The sequence below is a fragment of the Bombus flavifrons genome, chromosome 16, assembly GCF_040668555.2.
Source record: "Bombus flavifrons isolate JBK064 chromosome 16, iyBomFlav1_principal, whole genome shotgun sequence".
Taxonomy (NCBI): Eukaryota; Metazoa; Arthropoda; class Insecta; order Hymenoptera; family Apidae; genus Bombus; species Bombus flavifrons.
Window position 1 is genome coordinate 6,178,317 of NC_138457.1, and position 19,935 is coordinate 6,198,251.

Genomic DNA, 19,935 nt, shown 5'->3' on the forward strand with positions numbered 1-19,935 from the left:
CTCGTTGCACTGGTAAAACAAATAATTCGTTTGTTGTACCTAGGTTTATTATTTTCTAACAATTTTGCAGGTATATGCATAAATAATTCCTACATTCGTATAAAATTCAATCAACAGTGGTAAAATACTGCTAGTTCATAGCACGTTAAATTAGTTTACCTTTCTTCCTTGTAAATCTCTACATTTCCAATGAATAAATTTTCATTTTCTAATTTCTGCTAAATTTCATAGAAATCCTAAAAACAGACGGAAGACTAAAAGCTATGTGATTTAACGTTACGTATATTATGATCTATGAAGTTCAATTTATCAACGTTATTGTCGCATAACTCGCGTCTCATTAATTTGTTAATAGCGCTGACGCAATTGTTATCGTTAAATACTCATCGCTGTCGCATCTTCGCGGTTAGACGAAGAGCATTGTATCAGTGACAACGTTACAGTGATAATCGTTCGTTTCAACGATTGATCCTCTCGATCAAATGTTTCTTTTTTTTTCTAGAGCGTAGATAGGCTGTGTTATAAATCTATCGTTTGTGAAAATGAAAAATGAAGATTGCAGGGGGAAACACGGTAAGCCGTATCTTTTCTTTTTTATATTGAAAATCAAAGTAGAAGATTATGATGGATTACGTTTTCACTATCTATAGGGAAACGATTCTGAGTAAACAATTTAGTTTAACTTCTCAGACGTTCCAACGATACATTAAAATTAAAAAGCTCGCAAATCATAAAAATATCATATCTTTCTGCTGTAAAAATATATCTTTCTAATCGCCAAGTAGCATTCAAGTAAAAGAAATAGTTACATTTTTTAAAATACAGCTACGTAGATATACGTAGACATAGTACAGTATACACTAAGATAGATACATACTAATTACTAGAAAACAGTTAATTGATATGATATAACACGATAAGATAGCGATACAGTAACTATGTTTAAAGTTTACGAAAAAATCGACTTTGAAAATTGATCGATAATACTAGAAAACGTGGCTAATCATAAACGATCTGTTATTGTAGAAGCGAAAGTTTATTTTCAATGAGGTGTTTCTTCATTCATTCATACGGCTATTTTTGGGAAAAGATCCATTTTCCCCTTCTCCAACCTCACATGAGGATTCATTTCACGTCTGAATTTCACGTCTTTAAACTTCAGAAAAATTACTATTCCGTAAAAGAAATTTTACCCCTTTTCATCCCTTTAGGTTTTGTATTTCTAAAAATACTTTCTCATCTCATATTTACGTTATTAAAAAAAAGAAAATAAAAAAATAAAGAAAATACACCGTTGAAATTTCACGTTTCTAGGTACAGCGGTTTGGTGTGAGCGTTGATGAATAGATCAGTCACTTTTGCATTATATACAGGGTGGTTGGTAACTGGTGGTACAAGCGGAAAGGGGGTGATTCTACGCGAAAAAAGGAGTCGAAAATATAGAATAAAAATTTTTCGTTCGAGGTTTTGTTTTCGAGAAAATCGACTTTGAATTTTCGCTCGGTACGCGTGCACCTTATCACGTCTCGTTATAACGAATCTCACTGTAGATCGTTGTCTCGATGGACAAATTTAAAAAAAGAAAATGTTTATTCTATATTTTCGACTTCTTTTTTCGCGTAGAATCACCACCTTTCCGCTTGTACCACCAGTTAGTTACCAACCACCCTGTATATGTATACGTCTATACAGACATACATATACGAATATGATGTATATATATTGAGTAACGTCCTTACCTTTCTAACTGTTCATTTCAAAGAGAAACACAAACAAGCTTTGAACTTGTGAATTATCTACGTACGTATTATAAAAATAAATATTATAACATATTTAGAATATCAACTTCAGTTATTATGTAATATGGTTGTAGTACATTAGGTACATTAAATAATATTTGATATTTATTGGAATAATCGAGAACGTTTAATATCAACGGGCGAAATTTTTCTATGGAAAAATGTTTATTTCTATATTTTACTAAGTTCTATTCAAAGTTTAAACTTTTATTTTCGTGGACTTTTCTTTATCTGTTCTTATCGGAACTTATAATGTGGGAACGTTTTCTATAAAAGTTTCACGGTCCGTGTTTTAAATAGAATCTATTAAAAAGTTTCCTAACTCTCTTCATCCCTGAATTCTTGCGATTAACGAAATTTCGTTAAACGGTATTTCTTGCTTGTTGGAATGTTAGAGCATGATTTTATCGATATTTTAAATAATTCGATGATATTTAATCTCTTAGAGGTATTCCATAAATATTAAACATCGATCTTTGAAACAAATAATAATAAAAACGTCAATGAATATTAATAAAAATATTAATCTTCTTTCGGATATATTCATATAAACGTTAGAAATTAATCTTTGGAAAAATCGATTGAAAAGTAACTTAACCTAATTAAGCTTCTATTGTAGCATTTTTATTCAACCCACCAAACTTACAAAGTCGACGATCTTCAACCTAACACTTTACCGACCGCTACCGGTTCAACAGTATACGCACGTCCAACCGGCAGCTCAGGCGCAGATTCTGTTTCGGTTTACATTCTCCAATACCCTTCTTTTCGTTCATCGCGAACGGTAAATTTTTCAAATTGGCATAAAACTGTGGGAGCTTACAAAGCAACGCAACTGACGCAACTGAGCAAGGCATCTTGGTACTAAATAACAAATTACTGCTCGAATAATGAGAAAGATCGTCGGCGACAAAAAGCCGATTAATAGGCTACCGGTTGGTAAACGTCGGAGACAAAAATCCGATTAGTCGGCTATCGGTCAGTAAAGTGTTAACGTATTTTTGATCCTCCAGATCTCTATCGTGTTTTCAAAATTCCAGTTCAATTGCATCTTCGAATTGAATGTTAAAAAAAAAAAAAAAAAAAAAGGAAGGAAGGAAAAAGGCGCAACGTTCCAGATCTGCCCTGAACAAGCGATCTGGAATGTCCGAACGATAAAGCGGAACGCGTTAATAAAAACGAGACAGGAATATCAAGAACCATATATACGTTACTTAACCATCATTAAAGCTTCGAAATCTAGAGAACTTGAGCTTATCATACTTTATTGACTTACATCAAACAAAATTAATCGCTTTATCGATATTAATCCGATTAACGTAGAAAACTCTGCGAAATGATAATTTAAAAATTATTAATTAATTATATAATAATAGTCTATCTGTCGCAAAGTCTCATCATTATCAACAGTTCCTCGATTGTGGATTTTTCTGCGAATTTCCATCTTTATAAAGTCAACTAACCAAATGGTATCCGAGTATAAATCTGTTTCATCCACTGAACGTTACAAGTACCATATTTCCCATATTTCGTCCACTCTTGCCACTTCAAATTTCCTGCAAACCTATACAGACTTGGCTCGAACGTTTCTTAAACAACCTGCATCTGCTTCGTTCCACGTAACCTGACATTTGATCTTGTAAAACGTGCGATCGCTAGTAACATATTAGGTGGTCCGAAAAGTTTCTTTCGTTTTATAAGAAAATAATGGATGCACGATATTTCTCTATTATTTTATCGAATTACGTATCCATTTTATTCTATCAAGATAAAGATCACAACGTTCGATAGATTAGGTTTCACGTTTGTACGAAGATGCGTCGCTACAAAAGACGTGTCCGTAAAAGACACTTTTCGGACAACCTGATCATCGATGACGTTATCGTTTATTAACGACGAACCATCTCGGAATATACTGACGAATAAATAGACAAATAAATCGCTGACCTACTCTTGTGTTGGTAACTAAGTGATTGCAGATTTTGTCAATACCACCTAATGACAAAAGCCGCAATCACTTAGTTGCCAATCGAATAATTGCACCAACTTTGCTCACAGTGTGCCGCGCTTTCATCAACACGCGAGAAGAGCAAGACGCGCGAAAGAACGCAGAATCCGTTTGCTGGCTACGGAGAAAGAATGGCATTGTCCGAGGGGAGGATCGTCCGAAAGGATGAGAAACTATGTCGGTCGGTTGGCATCGATTTGGCAGAAGTAACGGGAGCCAGAGTGCCTGCCAGAGGAGGAGATTCTACATATAGAGGTAGAAGCGAGTCGCGAGCCGATTCAGTCTGGTTGAAGCCACGCGACATTACGACGCTGTGCCGAATCGCGCAAGTCCAATCGCCGCTTTTTGTCCAGGTGTCGTATTACCAAGCTTCGGCCGAGTGACCGCGAGAAACACCACGTGCTCCTCTCTTCTCTCAGCTCGCAACGTAACACGAGGTGGGGCATAGCTGATCGATCTTCGTCTCAGCGTGAGTCACTTTATGCAGAACCGGACTGCGGATTTTTATTCCCACACACGCGTTTCTAGTAGGCTAATGGAACGAGTGGAATTTCGGTAGAAAATCGATCTCGTCCGGTGAATATTATAAGAATAATAATCGGTACGCTGTATAAAGGCGAGGAATAGAAATAAGCGGGACAGGTCTAGCGAGAGCAGCTAGTGGAGGTAGACTTTTCATTTTCAAGCAAGTTGAACATCAAACCGCTATTATTTTTTGCTGTATACTGGTCTTGGCTATCGTGCAGTTTTATAGTCAATGTTGAGGCTATCGTTGAAGAAATTTACACGTAGACGGTTGTTTCAATGGACAGTGATTTGTTATGGGGCAGGTCAGTCGAAGAAGGGGGAAGGATTGTCCGTTATTTGGACGAGCTCGAGTGCGTTACTTGAAACAATGAAATTAAGCGTTATTTTGGAATATCAGTTTACTTTCTATTTATTTTTATTCATTGCTTGTCGATGCTTAAGATAATCTATTTTTACACGAAGGTAACAGTTCAATGAGATAGAGAGAGAGAGAAAGAGAGTATTGTATATTGGAATTTGGGATTGTCAATAACATTGTCTGTTGACTACTATGAATAGACCAAGATCAAATATACCTGCGAACAATTCGTTCGAAAAGCGAGTAGTTTTATAAGCAAGTGTCAACTGCGGTCTGGTTAATTAACGATCAAATTAATAAACAAATGGAAATAGATAAGACAGGAGGAAAAATTATTCGTTTATAGATTATCATTTGTTTGTCGATTAGATGCAAGTGGGAAATAAAATTTAACTTGCAAATTAGCAATAATAGATAAATTATTTTTATTATTTTTCGTTTTTAAATGATTTTCATTGAAATAAGAAATTTCATAGAATAAAATTTTGCACAATTTTGTGGCACGTAGATTATTTAGTAAATAATTGAAATTAATATTTATATTTTTGTAAAGTAAACATTTCGTACTTGAAGAATTTATTTCCACTACGTTGTCGCTTATTTTTCCTCCCAAACTACGCTTCGCGTACTTTGCTTATCTTCGCGTATTATACGATTTTCGCGCATTTTTCCAATTTTACATTTTCTACGAATGCAGCATGATCGTTGTACGATGATTTTTTCCAGCCGTGAAACTCGTTCAGAAATTTCTAACAGTTCACAGATTTGAATTTGAATTTCGATGGAGACGAAAGATAATGATTTCGTTACGAAGTGTGGATTGTTGACATTAGGCACTTGAGTTTACATCGAAATATGGAGATTTTTTCCCCCCTATTTTTTTTTTTTTATTTCAATCGAAACGTAGAAACGTCGATTCGAATCGAGATAAAACGTAGAAGCCCGAGCTTCGACTTGAATACGCAAAAGTTCTCGTAGAAATTTCAATCGAAATTTAAACCAGTCGATAAAACGAATCAAATCTCGCAGATACGAGAATTAAATTGAAACGAGAGGAGAAAGGAAGAATTATTTGAATTTTAATCGGAATTCGAAGCAAGAACACTCGAAATCGCTAAAAGAGGAATATCCAAGATGATTAATCCATAGTTTGGTCACGGTTGTACGTTAAACTTGAGATACGTGTGTACGTATACGAATTTTCGATTACCAACAACTCCGATGTTTACAACGCGTCACACAAAGATTACATCCTTATCTTGAAATCCTTGGCCGGGGATTAAATCAGGATTATCGATCGCTCCACTTGATTTTGATTGCGTGGAGTATGCAATTCTACGATAATGTAGCCAAACAGTTGAACATTTGTGGAAATTTTCCACCTCTTATGAATAAGTAACGTATGTGGTGCAAAATATATTGCAACGTGTAGAAATGTTTGATGAGTAAATTATCGTTGTTTAATGTATTATACACTGTATGATGTTATATAAATAATAATTTATAATATACCTACACGGATACATATTGAAATTGCATTAACATTGCAACGAAATACGACTGTCGTGATAATATTGGTGAAATTTAATCAGGAAATGTATATAATAGTAACAATATATGTATATAAAATGTATATAATAGTAACAAATAGTAACAAATTTATTAAAAAATTACTACACACCGTGTATAGTCAGCTTATACGTACGACAAGTGTTGAAGATGGGGAAAGTAAAATTTTGTCGAGGTTTATCAATATGTAGTTGGCAGATGTTCATGCAAATTCGTATTTTTATGAATGGAAGTGGACTTTGCTCTTTAAATGATATAACCGGTATCCTAATTTGAATAATCATAATAATGATAATAATTTTTATTGATTTCCCTATGCGATTAAGACGTTTCACTACCTTCACCTTCTATACATAAATACCACGTATGATGTAATACGACAAACATGTAGCAAAATTCGTATACATCAGGCCGTGGCAAAAGTTTCTTTCCTTTTGTATGAAAATAACAGATGCACAACGATTTTTGTTCTATTGGAACAGAATGGATCGTACGTAATCCAATGAAATAATATGTATCAGAAGATACTGTGCATCTATTGTTTCTTTATAAAACGAGAGAAACTTTTAGGGCAATCTAATGTATACACATAACTAACATTTTATAAGAAATTAATTTTATAAGAAAATAACAAATGCACAACGATTTTTGTTCTATTGGAACAGAATGGATCGTAGATAATCCAATGAAACAATATAAAACAAAAGATACTGTGTATCAATTGTTTCCTTATAAAACGAAAAAAACTTTCAGGACAACCTAATATATACACATAAGTATAAGATATCCTAATTTTACAAGAAAATAATAGATGCACAACAATGTTTCTTATATTGGAACAGAATGGATCGTAGATAATCCAATGAAACAATATAAAACAAAAGATACTGTGTATCAATTGTTTCCTTATAAAACGAAAGAAACTTTCAGGACAACCTACTATATACATTTAACTGTAACATTAGGTTGTCCGAAAAGTTTCTTTCGTTTTATAAGGAAACAGTAGATGCACATTATTTTTTGTTTTATATTATTTTGTCGAATTACGTACGATCCATTTTGTTCTGCTGAGACAAACACCGCGACATTTCACAGATTTGGTTCCACTGTTGTAAAAAACACGTTCGCGAAAGAAAGATACTTTTCGGACAACCTAGTACCTGTAAGCAATGTAGTCGTTGGTTTTCGTACGTCAGACAAAAATACAAAAATTCTTCTCGACATTCTGAAAGTAACGACGCTCGTTGTTTTAAACTGAGCTCTTAGAAAGACTGCGTTACTTATGGGATGACCCGATGTAACATTTATTATACTTTACAGACAAAACCTTATCCCTCCCTTGTCCTAGTCTCATTAATTTAACTTAATTTTACCTTACATTCCTGCCCTCTTCTCAGATTTATTCTACCTGCAAGTAGTATAATACCAAACAACTAACTATGCTACCTTATTTTTCACTCTTGTTGGCCTATAGTCATCGACCATTTAATTAAGCTACATCTCTTCACTTCTCTTCTTATCTTCTATTTGCTCATTCTCTTCCTTCCAACTTTCAATATTTCTCATAATTTGTTAATATCACGCGTGTTTAATTCTTCATAGAAATTTTTTCGATTTATATTTCGTTGCTCGTTTAATACAAGTGCAGTTCGTTGCTTTCGTAAAACACACGGATAGAGGCTCACATTAGGTTGTCCGAAAAGTTTCTTTCGTTTGATAAGGAAATAATAGACGCATAATGTTTTTTATTTTATATTAGTTTATTGAATTATACAGGAACATAATATTAGAAATAGAAGGAAATGGATCATGGGTAATTCAATAAATTAATATAAAACAAAAATTGTTCTACTATCACCTTATCAAACGAAAGAAACTTTTCGGACAACCTGATACATATCTCTTCGATCTCATTCCAAACTTGCGCTCTAAAATTTCTTTGACAGAGGAATTTCTTCATATACTTTGCTCGGTAGCGTTAAACTTGCTGCGAATCGCGTCCTTTCCGCTACGAAATTTCCTACAAATAATAAAAATCTCCATTCTACTTATCGATATTTTATGTTCGGAAAAAGTCGCAACGACGATTCAGGAAGACTTACGTAGAATCATAACTTCGCGAGTCTTTCTTCCTTTTTCTTCTTTTTTTTTTTTTCTTTGAAGCTTTGAAGCTTCCTATGTTAATCGTTGGAATACTTTGGCGAGCCACTGCGTGTGAAACGACGAAGCGAAACGATCCGAATTTTCCCGTTTAACACCATGAACAGCAAGTTTCGATCTGTCGATAACGTGTGACCGAGACTCTATCTTTCTGCCGTGGTATAATTAGCCGGTTAATGGAAACGCAACGATAACGTGCTCTTTAACGTCAATTAGCCTTGGCACAATGGTAGAATTCGATATCAATTAGACTACCTCAATTTCGGCCTGTGCAATTTAATTATTCGCGTCGTCAAAGTGTCACTGGTACGGTAGATTGCTAATTAATTGCTTTCTGTTTCGATCATACGACCTGCACTTTCTATCGTTTCGTCAAAATCATCGTTACAATGCGGCGGTAAACTCGACACGCAGTGCGATCTTTTCGTCGAGCTTTTGCCAGTTTCTTCGAGTTTCTTTCATTGAAAGAATTCTTCGAGTTTTATTGTTGGAACACGGCAGAACTACGTTTAATTGAACTTGTCGGCGGACAGTTTATATAATCGCAGTTCATAATAATAGGAACTCGTTGATTTTCCTTGCAACCTGTTATTTTTCGTTCGCGTAATTCGAATAAGAAAATACAAACAGTCACGTTCGGGTAAGCAAACTCAACCAGCCAAAGTGCAACTAATCGATTCGCTAAAATTCAAACGATCCAGCACGTTATATCGTTTCAATTTGTTACGCGAATATTTGTGACTTTTTCAACAGTTCAACGACACGAATATTCACAAGATGCACATAACACGCGAGGATATGTCAAATATACGGGCTACATATTGCGATATTTGCTAGATGGAGCATTGTAAATTTGTATTTAGCTTCGATTCTTTTGATCGCTGTTCAGACAAACATAAAGATAGGGGCAGAATGGAGATGCAAAAGTGTACAGCTGTGGTCCGTTTCTGACGATAGGAAATAATATTGCGTTGGCAACTAAATGATTGCGGATTTTGTCATTACCATCTAATTAGGTTTAAATAATTATTAACATTATTTTCTTTTATATAAAAAATTACATTACCTACAATATTTATATAAATATAATATTTATAAATTAGGAAATTATACATACATATTATTTAATAATAATATTATTAATTTGATATACTTATATTTAATTATTAAGATTATTTTCTTTTATATACAAAATTGCATTACCTATAATATTTATATAAATATAATATTTATAAATTAGGAAATTATACATACATATTATTTAATAATAATATTATTAATTTGATATACTTATATTTAATTATTAAGATTATTTTCTTTTATATACAAAATTGCATTGCCTATAATATTTATATAAATATAATATTTATAAATTAAGAAATTATACATACATATTATTTAATAATAATATTATTAATTTGATATACTTATATTTAATTATTAAAATTATATTCTTTTGTATAAAAAATTACATTATCTACAATATTTATATAAATATAATATTTATAAATTAAAAGATTATGCATACATATATATATTAAATTTTATAAAATATTAAATTCATAATTATTTAATAGTAATTTCTATTTTTTCTTACTTGCTAAACTTGCATTTTTTTTTACTTTATTTTACTTTAATACTTACCTAACTAGGTGATAATTAATTGCCAACCCAATAAATTAGCTACGAACAGCAATCGCATAATATATCAAACGAGGTGGAACCAGGTTTTCAAAATATTTGCTTCCGCTTATCCAATAAAAATTCGAGATACGAGGAAAAAGAAGAGGAAAGAAAATTGGGTATTCTTTTTTCTTTGGGATTGCTTTCTTCGTCAAATTTCTTTATCCATCGATATTTCTGTTGGTTTCTATAAATAGGAAATTTTAGAGTACGAAATCAATTAAAAATAGTAAATGTAATTTTTGAAACGTATAGTAAACTTTCATTTTTTGTAGAGTGAATGGGTTTGCGAAAACAGGAAACGTATAGTACCAGCGACGAACCTGTGTCTCTTTATCAATTCGATGTTACGACGCGAGAAAAGCGCCGCTTCCCAACGATTTACAGCCGTCCGCCTTATTTCTCGCGTTTTTCACAGTTCTGTCAGCCGCGATTTACGACCCCGTCCCACTTATACGCGCGTCTCCGAACACGCTGATAACGAAATCGAAAAACGACGCGTTTACCATTGTGTTTCATCGCTACTGACAAATTCCACATCTAAATATTTCATATTTATAGAAATAAATAGAATTATTCATGGATGCTTTTTAAAAACAATTTCCATTTCTCTATCCTTCCTCTCCATCCCTTGTTTCTTTAAATTTATCCATCGAGATCATTATTGACAAATTACGTATCAAAATGCTTCCTCTTTACAAGAACGAATTAAATTATTCATAGATATTTTTGGAGAAAGAATTCCTATTTTTTCTTTCGTTAATTGTCTCTTGAAATTCGATGGGATGGCTACTGAGAAATTTCGCAACAAAATATATCTTCCATTTGTAGAAACGAACGAAACTTATCAAGTGGACCAACTTAACAAGTGGATACTTGTGAAAAAAAGAATTTCTATTTCTTCTTTCGTTTCTCCATTTCTAGCAATTCGATGAAATGGCTACTGACAAATTACGGATTAAAATATCTCCTATTTTGTAGAAATGAACGATATTATTCATGGACACTTCTGAAAAAAGAATTTCTATTTCTCCTTTCGTTTTTCTATTTCTAACAATTCGATGAAATGTACACTGACAAATTACGGATTAAAATATCTCCTATTTTGTAGAAATGAACGATATTATTGATAGACACTTCTGAAAAAAGAATTTCTATTTCTCCTTTCGTTTTTCTATTTCTAACAATTCGATGAAATGTACACTGACAAATTATGGATTAAAATATCTCCTATTTTGTAGAAATGAACGATATTATTTATGGATACTCCTGAAAGAAGACCTCCTCCTATGTTGTCCTTCCTTTCTCTTAATTGTTTCTTTAAATTCGATGGGATGGCTACTGACAAATTCCCGGGACAAATTATTTCCCATTTGTAGAAATAAACAAAATTACTCGTAGATACCCGCGAAGAAAGAATTCCTATTTTTCTTCCCTTTAAACTCGACGAGTTCTATCGATGAAATGAACGTTGAATTTTTTAACGGGCAGGCAGATTGACGTGGACCAGTTCGTGAGACATGGAGCAAACTGGCATCTCGATAATACAGACTAGTGCGATCACCGCCAGTACAGCGGGAAAATCGAAAAGCGTTGGCATCCCGTTCAATCCGAGCTCCAGCATACAGACTGCCACGAAGAAGTTCAAAATACCATGTGAGTCTGCTCTCTTTTTCATTATTAACGCATTTTCATTGTTAATTTATAAAGAGACCGTGAATTTTTATATATTCATTGGAAATTTATCTCTGCTATTTTTCATACTCTTTGTATCTCTTCACATATCTTCTTTTTTCGTATAACACTTTCGCGAAGTTAATAAAAATCGAGGAATATTGAAAGATTAGTCGAATCATATTGCATATAAAAAATGTACAAATTTGAATAATACTCAGCGTGTAGATTCCATGTTACAATGGAACACGTTGAAATGGTGTTAATAATCAAATAAGAACAAGCGAAAGCAATGTGCTATTTTATACAAACAATGCTTGGAATACGTCTTTTGCCTAAATGAATGGGCTTAAGAATAATTAGAATGTAGAATTTATCCAATAGAATTTCGAGTGTATAATAATATCAGTCTAGTTATAAATTAACAATTTTGTTTCTCAGCGATAGAAACGTACCAGCGAACAAAGCATAACGTGTAATGCTAACATATGCTATATAGAATAATAAATCGTAAAGAATAGAATGATGATATATATAGTTCTATCGTGAAACTAAACGTTCCTTTTAATGAGAATGTAAGCGAGCGGCGCGACGACGAAAGTTTCAATTCCGCGAAAGTTCGTTCACCTGATGATTAAAACGCGACGCGTGGAAAAAAAGAAAAGAAAAGAAAAGAAAAAGAAACGAAAGGACGATTCGACTGGGTCTGGTGGGTTGCTGGCATTGCTTCGCCATGGAATTCCACTAGGCGGCCTGGTGGATAAAAATTCGATCGTACCGCGTAGAAAGGTGCTCGCTGGCACCGGTTCCCCTCGGGTGAAAGAAAAGAAAGTACCGGCGACGCGGCGTGCATTTCAGGAAATCGGGTTACCAGAGATCTCGTGATCGACCGGAAACTGCATCACGTGAAACGAAACCCGTGACCATCGACTGATCGGTAGGCTTTGCTTGTGTTCAGCGCGCAACAGATGTTCTATTATCGACAAAAACGACGAAATAATTTGCATAGGTGATCCACGTTGCTGGAAACAGCATCTTACAGAGGAGAAAATATCGATATTACGTGGTATTTTTCCAAGTCTAGTTTTTTTTTGCCATGGAACAAACAACTAGATCGACGTAGAGGAATTATCGTTGTTCAAGGAAGGTTCACAACGATTATATTTTGATAGTTTTTCCTCATCTTTTGGTAATTTATTATTTGCTAGAAACACGTTGCTCGAAGTAACGTATTTCAGACGATATTTTGACGGTGTTCTGATCTAGTGTCTTTTTCGAATGGGAAAGATAACTAGATTAAATAACTAGGTAAGAGTTATTGATATTGTTTAAAAGAGGTTAACGAAGAGTGAGATGCGCATGTTTCGGTTCTTCGTTTATTTCTTCGTGAAATTGTGATAGCTTACTATTATTTTTCCGCCTTGATGGACACGTTATTCCTACTGTTTAACCGGTTTACGCCCGACATGAGCGTTATACAGGGTGGTTGGTAACTGGTGGTACAAGCGGAAAGGAGGTGATTCTAGGCGAAAAAAGGAGTCGAAAATATAGAATAAAAATTTTTCGTTCGAGGCTTTGTTTTCGAGAAAATCGACTTTGAATTTTCGCTCGGTACGCGTGCACTTTATCGCGTCTCGTTATAACGGATTTCACTGTAGATCGTTGTCTCGATGGAAAAATTAAAAAAAAAGAAACAAAATTTTTATTCTATATTTTCGACTTCTTTTTTCGCGTAGAATCACTCCCTTTTCGCTTGTACCGCCAGTTACCAACCACCCTGTATATTAAAAATAAACTAATTAAACGATAGACGCTTCGTTTGGCAAATTTGCTAGAAATTTGAATGCGTTACATTTCCCTTACGAAACATCGGAAACGATACGTTTTTATTACTAACAATTGGCAAGAATGAATTTTTCTCCATGTCTAAAGAAACTTCGGCCTTAAAAAGCTTCACGACGATCGTATCTACTCGTATAGTTCTTTACGAAACTTTAGTCACTTATGCCTATTTACTCATTTAGTTGTTTTTTTTCAAATCGAGAAATCAACTACACTCTGCTAAGAAATAATGTTATTCTTATTATCCAAAGGAAATTACCAACAATTTTATCATTCAGTTAGTTCCCATAAAAGTTTCTAGGATTTGTCTCCAAATGTTACTAGATTGCATTGAATATCACCAGACGAATTCGTTCCTTAATACCTTCATACCTTTGTATTTGCATGTTGAATTTCCATACAGCAGCTTAAAAGACAATTATATTTACACGTGTTGAAGTTTCAATAAGTCTACGACGAATAATAACCCGGAAGATGGCTCTATTCTTGCTATTGCGTGTCATAGTGACATAATGTGAGATAATTAGCATCGTGTCATTAACAGTCGCCCGAGACTAATGACGAACACTCGCAAATTGTTTGAACTATTAAATCGAATAGTTACTTTGTCTCTGTCTCATTATATTTCCACGAAAGCAGATGTGCTGATCAGGCTTCGACATTTTAAACATCTAATTAAATAATCAATATCGTCTGTCGCTAGGATCATGGAGGTTAAAAGATTTTATTATTCGAAATTGGAGATTTTATTTTCGAGAAATGGAACGTGAACGTGATTCCACGAAACTGGCTTTCGAGAAAGGTCAAGAATACCTTGTCCTTTCTCACGATGGCAAAAACCACACGGTTTCCATGTCGAGTAAGCAGATTCGAACCTGGTTTCTGCAAGCACCGTTATGGAAGCTGAAGGCTAATCGTGCTAATTTCCCTCTTGCACAATTCAACCACTGTTACTAGAGAAACTATGCAGTTACAAGTTACCAATTAATACGTCGAATTAACACGTAAAAAAAGAGGTTCTACGTTGCAAGAAAAATTCATTGATCGCTAATTACTTTGACTGAATGAAACGAAAGAATTACACGTTCATTCACATGTTAATTGATCTTTCCAACACTGCAAACTATAACACGTTCTAATAGTCAGGAATTGAATGGAATTGACGTTACAAAAAGTGACGTAGTTCGGCATACTGTCGAATGAGAAATTTTATTAACCATTTCTATACAAAAACCTTTCTAAAGAGGGTCATCTAGCGTCTCGCCAAGCCCACAGCGTTGTAATTTCGTTAGACTTGTACAGCTGTGGTCGAAGGAAAGTTTATAACTGGAACGTGGGTTTTTAGTAACAGTATACTAGATACTTTTTATCATGTTGATAACAACAATTTGTGTTTGCACAGTGTGTCCTCGAACCGCTCAAATATCTCGAAAAATATGGACGGTACAAAAAAATGTGTCGAACGAAATTCCCACGATATCGAGGTAGATGTACTATGCTCTTGTGTATTTGACCTTGAGATGATCTTGAAACCTCTGGTGATGAACGGTGCGAAAGGCACATGTTTATTTTGAAAAGTTCTGGATGTCAGCTACAAAAACATGTGATAAAAGACGAAGGTTTCCTTTTAAAAATTGTAACGTTGAGTTCACGGAAGATTTCAAGGTCACCGAAAAGTCAAATACACAAGAGTATAATACGTTTCTCTGCATGTGTAATTTTCTCTTTGTAACCCTCCTTTTTTTCCATCGTTCGTAACTTTTTCGACTACACATCAACTTTGAAACTACAAATATGATACAATATAAACTACAAATTTTCTAATGCGAATTGCTGATCGGTTTCACAGAGAATCTTCGTTGCAGTTACATTGCAATGATGAAGAACGAATATTCTTCTTTTCATATTACGTGAACTCGTCGGTTTTGCAAAACGATCTTTCAGAAAATGTGATAAAATTCCAACGAACTCCCACCGCCATTCGATGAATATTTTGTTAAGAAAGATTGAAAGGTATGAAAGAAAAATTTACCACATTGCAACATCGTTCTGTTCCCCTTCAAGAAGACAAACGCGAAGAAATTGGATTCGCCGGTGAAAACGAGAAATCTAAAGACACTAGGGCAGGAACGAAAGGTTCCCACCCTGAAGATACACCTTCGTCAGTTCGATTACCTGGCCTGATTCATCCAAGCATTTACGAAGCGAGTTCTCACGACTGTCCCACTTGCGAAAGGCAAATCACACGAAACAACGTGGCCATAGGGGCGCCACGATATCGAGCCGATATAATCGCCGTGATTTCCCTCGTTTTCCACGTTCCAGATACTTTCGCGCGCAACTTTCTTTCCGGCCCGTAAGAGTCCTCGATAAGCGAAATCCCATGAGATCTCTACCTGCAATACATCCGAGTGCCCTGTTCCTTCGTCATCTGCGCTTGCAAACTCGGCTAATAAACACGCAGGGATCCTGGAACGTATTTTTCCGGTGAAAACTGGTCTTTACGAGGCGTTCAGCGTCGTTGAAAATGGTCCGTGTAGAAAGTTAGACGCGCTTGTAAGCGTGACTGGCAGAGCGGCGAATCCTAATCTCGTTAGTACTGTCTTTGAGCAAGAAATCGCGATAACCAGCGTAACGAGTGTTTGTCGTGTGCAGGAACATGTGTTTTGCCAACAGTTTATGCAGCGTAAAGCATATCGTAATGTAGTAAATTGGCAGAAGATCAAAGCCAACTTAACTAATTCCAACTTTGAGCATTAGGTTGTACGAGTAACTGCAACGAGCCTTTCATGTGCAGCCAGATATGCATCATGTGGATATTTATAGGGCTAGAGATTTCAACTGAGCATTTGTGGTAGTCAGGTACCCGTGAGACAGCCAGGTTTACAAAAATTGGCCGGCTGCCCGGGTATCTCACCAGACACCTCAATACGTGAGACGTTAGTCATAATATGAGGCACCCATTTCAGGAGTCGACAGGAGACACAAGAACGATGAAAGAGGTCCGTACGAACGTGTGTGCTATCTGTTCTAGTTTCCAAGTTAGAGCCATTTTTGTGTATCCATAATCCGCAGCTACTTATCTTCGTAGGAGTTGGATAAGTACTGTACACCTGGAATTTTTGAAACGTTGCGAAATTCTTTGATACGACGATCGCGAGCTTGCGGACAGACCGAGCGATACACAAGTGGCACACACGTTCTTGTGCCTCTTGTGAAATGGGTCCCATGAGTTATGGTACACCCTTATCATTAGAAAGGCAGTGAAGCAACCTGATTAATGCTGCGGATATTTATATATCTTAACACTTTACTGGTCCCTAGCGGTTCAACAGCATACGCACGTCCGACCGGCAGCTCAGGCGCAGATTCTCCCTGGCGCCGGCTCTGTTTCGGTTTTCATTCTCCAATACCATTCTTTTCGTTCATCGCGAACGGTAAATTTTTCAAATTGCTATAAAACTGTGGCAGCTTACGAAGCAACGCAACTGACGCAACTGAGCAAGGCATCTTGGTACTAAATAACAAATTACTGCTCGAATAATGAGAAAGATCGTCGGCGATAAAAAGCTGATTAATAGGCTATCGGTCGATAAGCGTCGGCGACAGAAAGCCGATTAATAGGCTATCGGTCGGTAAAGTGTTAAATTGCATTACGATATAGTAAATTGGCAAAGAAACGAACTCTTTGAGCACGAGACTTCAGTAAAGAAGGACTTAAGGTGAAAATAGCAATTTTTCTGTTATTATGGTGGGCACGTGATACGGTTCTATTAGACACCAGTTAATGAAGCGTGTGAAAGAGAGAAAGAGTGGGAATTGTGTCGTTTTGGAGAGCGGTCAGTGAACGTTCACTGCGAACTTGGCTCAATGTCGCACGTGTAACTGCTGTAGCTGTGTAGTAGAATTCGTGAGATTAATTGGCGATGGCACGACGATCGAAGCGACGAAGAGACAAAACTTATCGGCTTGTCCAATCGCGTAATTTTCAGGAAAGGTGACCGGTAGAGTTAATTAACTTGTTGTTAGTCAGCTATATTCGTGACTCGCGAGATATGGAAATCGATAAGAAGTATTTTTCAAATTATGTACAACATGATAATTCCTTGTGAACGCAAACATAAGCACTCGTATCAGGCACTTTTATATAAATGTACGAGGATTTTGATGATTTCGAGATTTCAATGGTTTGAATGTTTTTTTTAATTAAATAGAACTTGACTCGTTTTCATTGCCAGTTAATTCAAAACTGATCTTGTATTGTACTCAAACAAAGATTAAACGGAATTTTTAAATCTTATCCCAAACATAATCAAACTGATTCAAACTTAATTCGAATCTAAGTGAAACTTAATCAAATTATTTATTATTCTCTATAACTTATTCAATTATTTTCAAATGAACGTAGCAATTGACTACGCTACACTAAATTTTTGAGTCTACTAACACTCGAGCTTAATTAAACCAAATTTATCTCAAAGCCAATCACTAAAACTAATTCAAACCTGACTCAACCCCACCAAACGAACTCAAACTTAGTTCAAACCTAATCCAATTGCTTCAAATGCTTTTTACGATAAAATTTCGCCTCCCAATCGTTTTATATTTACACACATTTGTCAAGTTTTTTTTTATTGAAGATCTAAACTTAATCATCCGTTATCATTTAAAAGAAAACCAAATGAAATATCAGATAAAGCGAATCAGAATCGCCTAATCGATGAAATTTGACGATAGCAAGTTTTTTTCTTATTTAGATATTTGGAGAATTTGTCGAGTGAAGAGATGGTCGGGGTGAACGTGTTGCGGAAAGCGCGGAGGCGACGTTAATTGGAGCGTGGAACGCTCGAGCAAGAAGTAGTCCTCGATCTTGGGAGCTTTCGCGCGTGCTCTCGTCGAATCGCGAGCTATATGGGCCGAGGAACGACTAAACTGCGGCGAGACAGAAATTAATTCCGCGCGCGCTTTCTACTCCAGTCTCTCGGCGCGCTATTAATTCGAGAGGAACTCTATTGTTTCAGTTTCGAGCGTATCGAGATATTTAACACCGGCCAGCTCGTAAATCACGCGATACAACGCTACATTTTCTTAATCTATGCAAAACATTCGGAGATAGGTTAGCTTTTCGATAAATTCTCCTAGATGTGGAATCTAGTTTACAGGACGATACAAATGTAACGTAAATCGATATTTAAACAGATTTGATTAAAAGTTCTTCTTATTAGAAATCCAAAAGTACGTTAAGTTGTCAATAAGTTCTTATAAACACGGAGGTTTATATACAGAGTGATCCAAAAGTGAGCTCTAAGACGTAGCGGTCAGAACCATGTTGGAATCTCGGACATGACCTAACCTAAAATTTAATTAATTAAGTATTTAATTTTATTATGGAATATCTTCATTACAGATAACGATGCTTCTTCTAATCTACGTATTTGGCAAAAAGATAAGATAATCAGGTTCTTTAAAAAATATGTCAAATAAATATAGAAAATTAGCAGGGTTGAAAATCATCGTGGTGTAAGTCGAGATTTTGTGAACTTGAATTTAATTATATACTTCAAGTTGAAGAAATATAATGAATTTTTTATTACAATAAATGCAGAACATTAATTAGAAATATGGGTGTAGAAAAAGTCAGCAACAACTATTCGTGAATGTACTTGACGATCGTGTGAATGTTAAATTAGGGTGGTTTCATCCCATTTCACGCGAATTAACCGTTTATACGTTACGTAGTGAAAAATCGATCGCTATCGAACTTTCTATCGTTACGTTTTTTATCGACGTAACCATTTCCTTCTTTATCGAGCCACGCTATCGAGTGATTAATGATTCTTCTCACTAAGAGCAGATGGCGTGTTGATTACCACCATAAATTATTAATTGATGCAAGCTATGGGGAAACTGGCCATTTCTTATCGCGTTTCATACTCGAAAGGCAGACGATCAACCTTTCACTCTTTTCTAAATCACGAACTATTACTTTCTCGAATCCTAATTACGAGCAGGTAACTTTCATCGTAATTACCGGCAACACCTATATCCCTCGCAATTCTGCTATTATGGACACCAGATATCATCGCAAACTTGTATACACAATCTTCTGAAAGAAGGACTTTGGTTCTAACACTAATAAGTGAGAGAGGCACTTCCTCATTCCTAACTCAAATTTGCAACAACGGTTAGAATGTGTTGCCACCATTATCTGGCGACTCATTCTATAAGACATGACTTACATCGCGCTTTTATGTAACAAACATTTTTTCGAAAGTATTCAATTATAATATCAGGAATATCTTACAACAGTGTTC

The 19,935-nt window shown here is 35.3% G+C and overlaps 1 protein-coding gene across 4 annotated transcripts in view; it reads left to right on the forward strand.

Moving 5' to 3' along the window:
• Window positions 1-443: 443 nt before the first annotated feature.
• Window positions 444-19,935, forward strand: part of LOC138188206 (aquaporin AQPcic-like) — a 32,366-nt gene continuing 12,874 nt past the window's right edge. The window contains exons 1-2 of one of the 4 annotated variants that reach the window (XM_069129790.1): window positions 444-573; window positions 11,597-11,761. In XM_069129790.1, the coding sequence (XP_068985891.1) occupies window positions 11,626-11,761 (136 nt within the window). In that variant the 5' untranslated portion in view covers window positions 444-573; window positions 11,597-11,625. Of the gene's footprint in view, window positions 574-4,065; window positions 4,277-11,596; window positions 11,762-19,935 lie in introns of those variants that run through there. The other 3 variants (XM_069129789.1, XM_069129788.1, XM_069129787.1) reach the window with 3 other exon arrangements.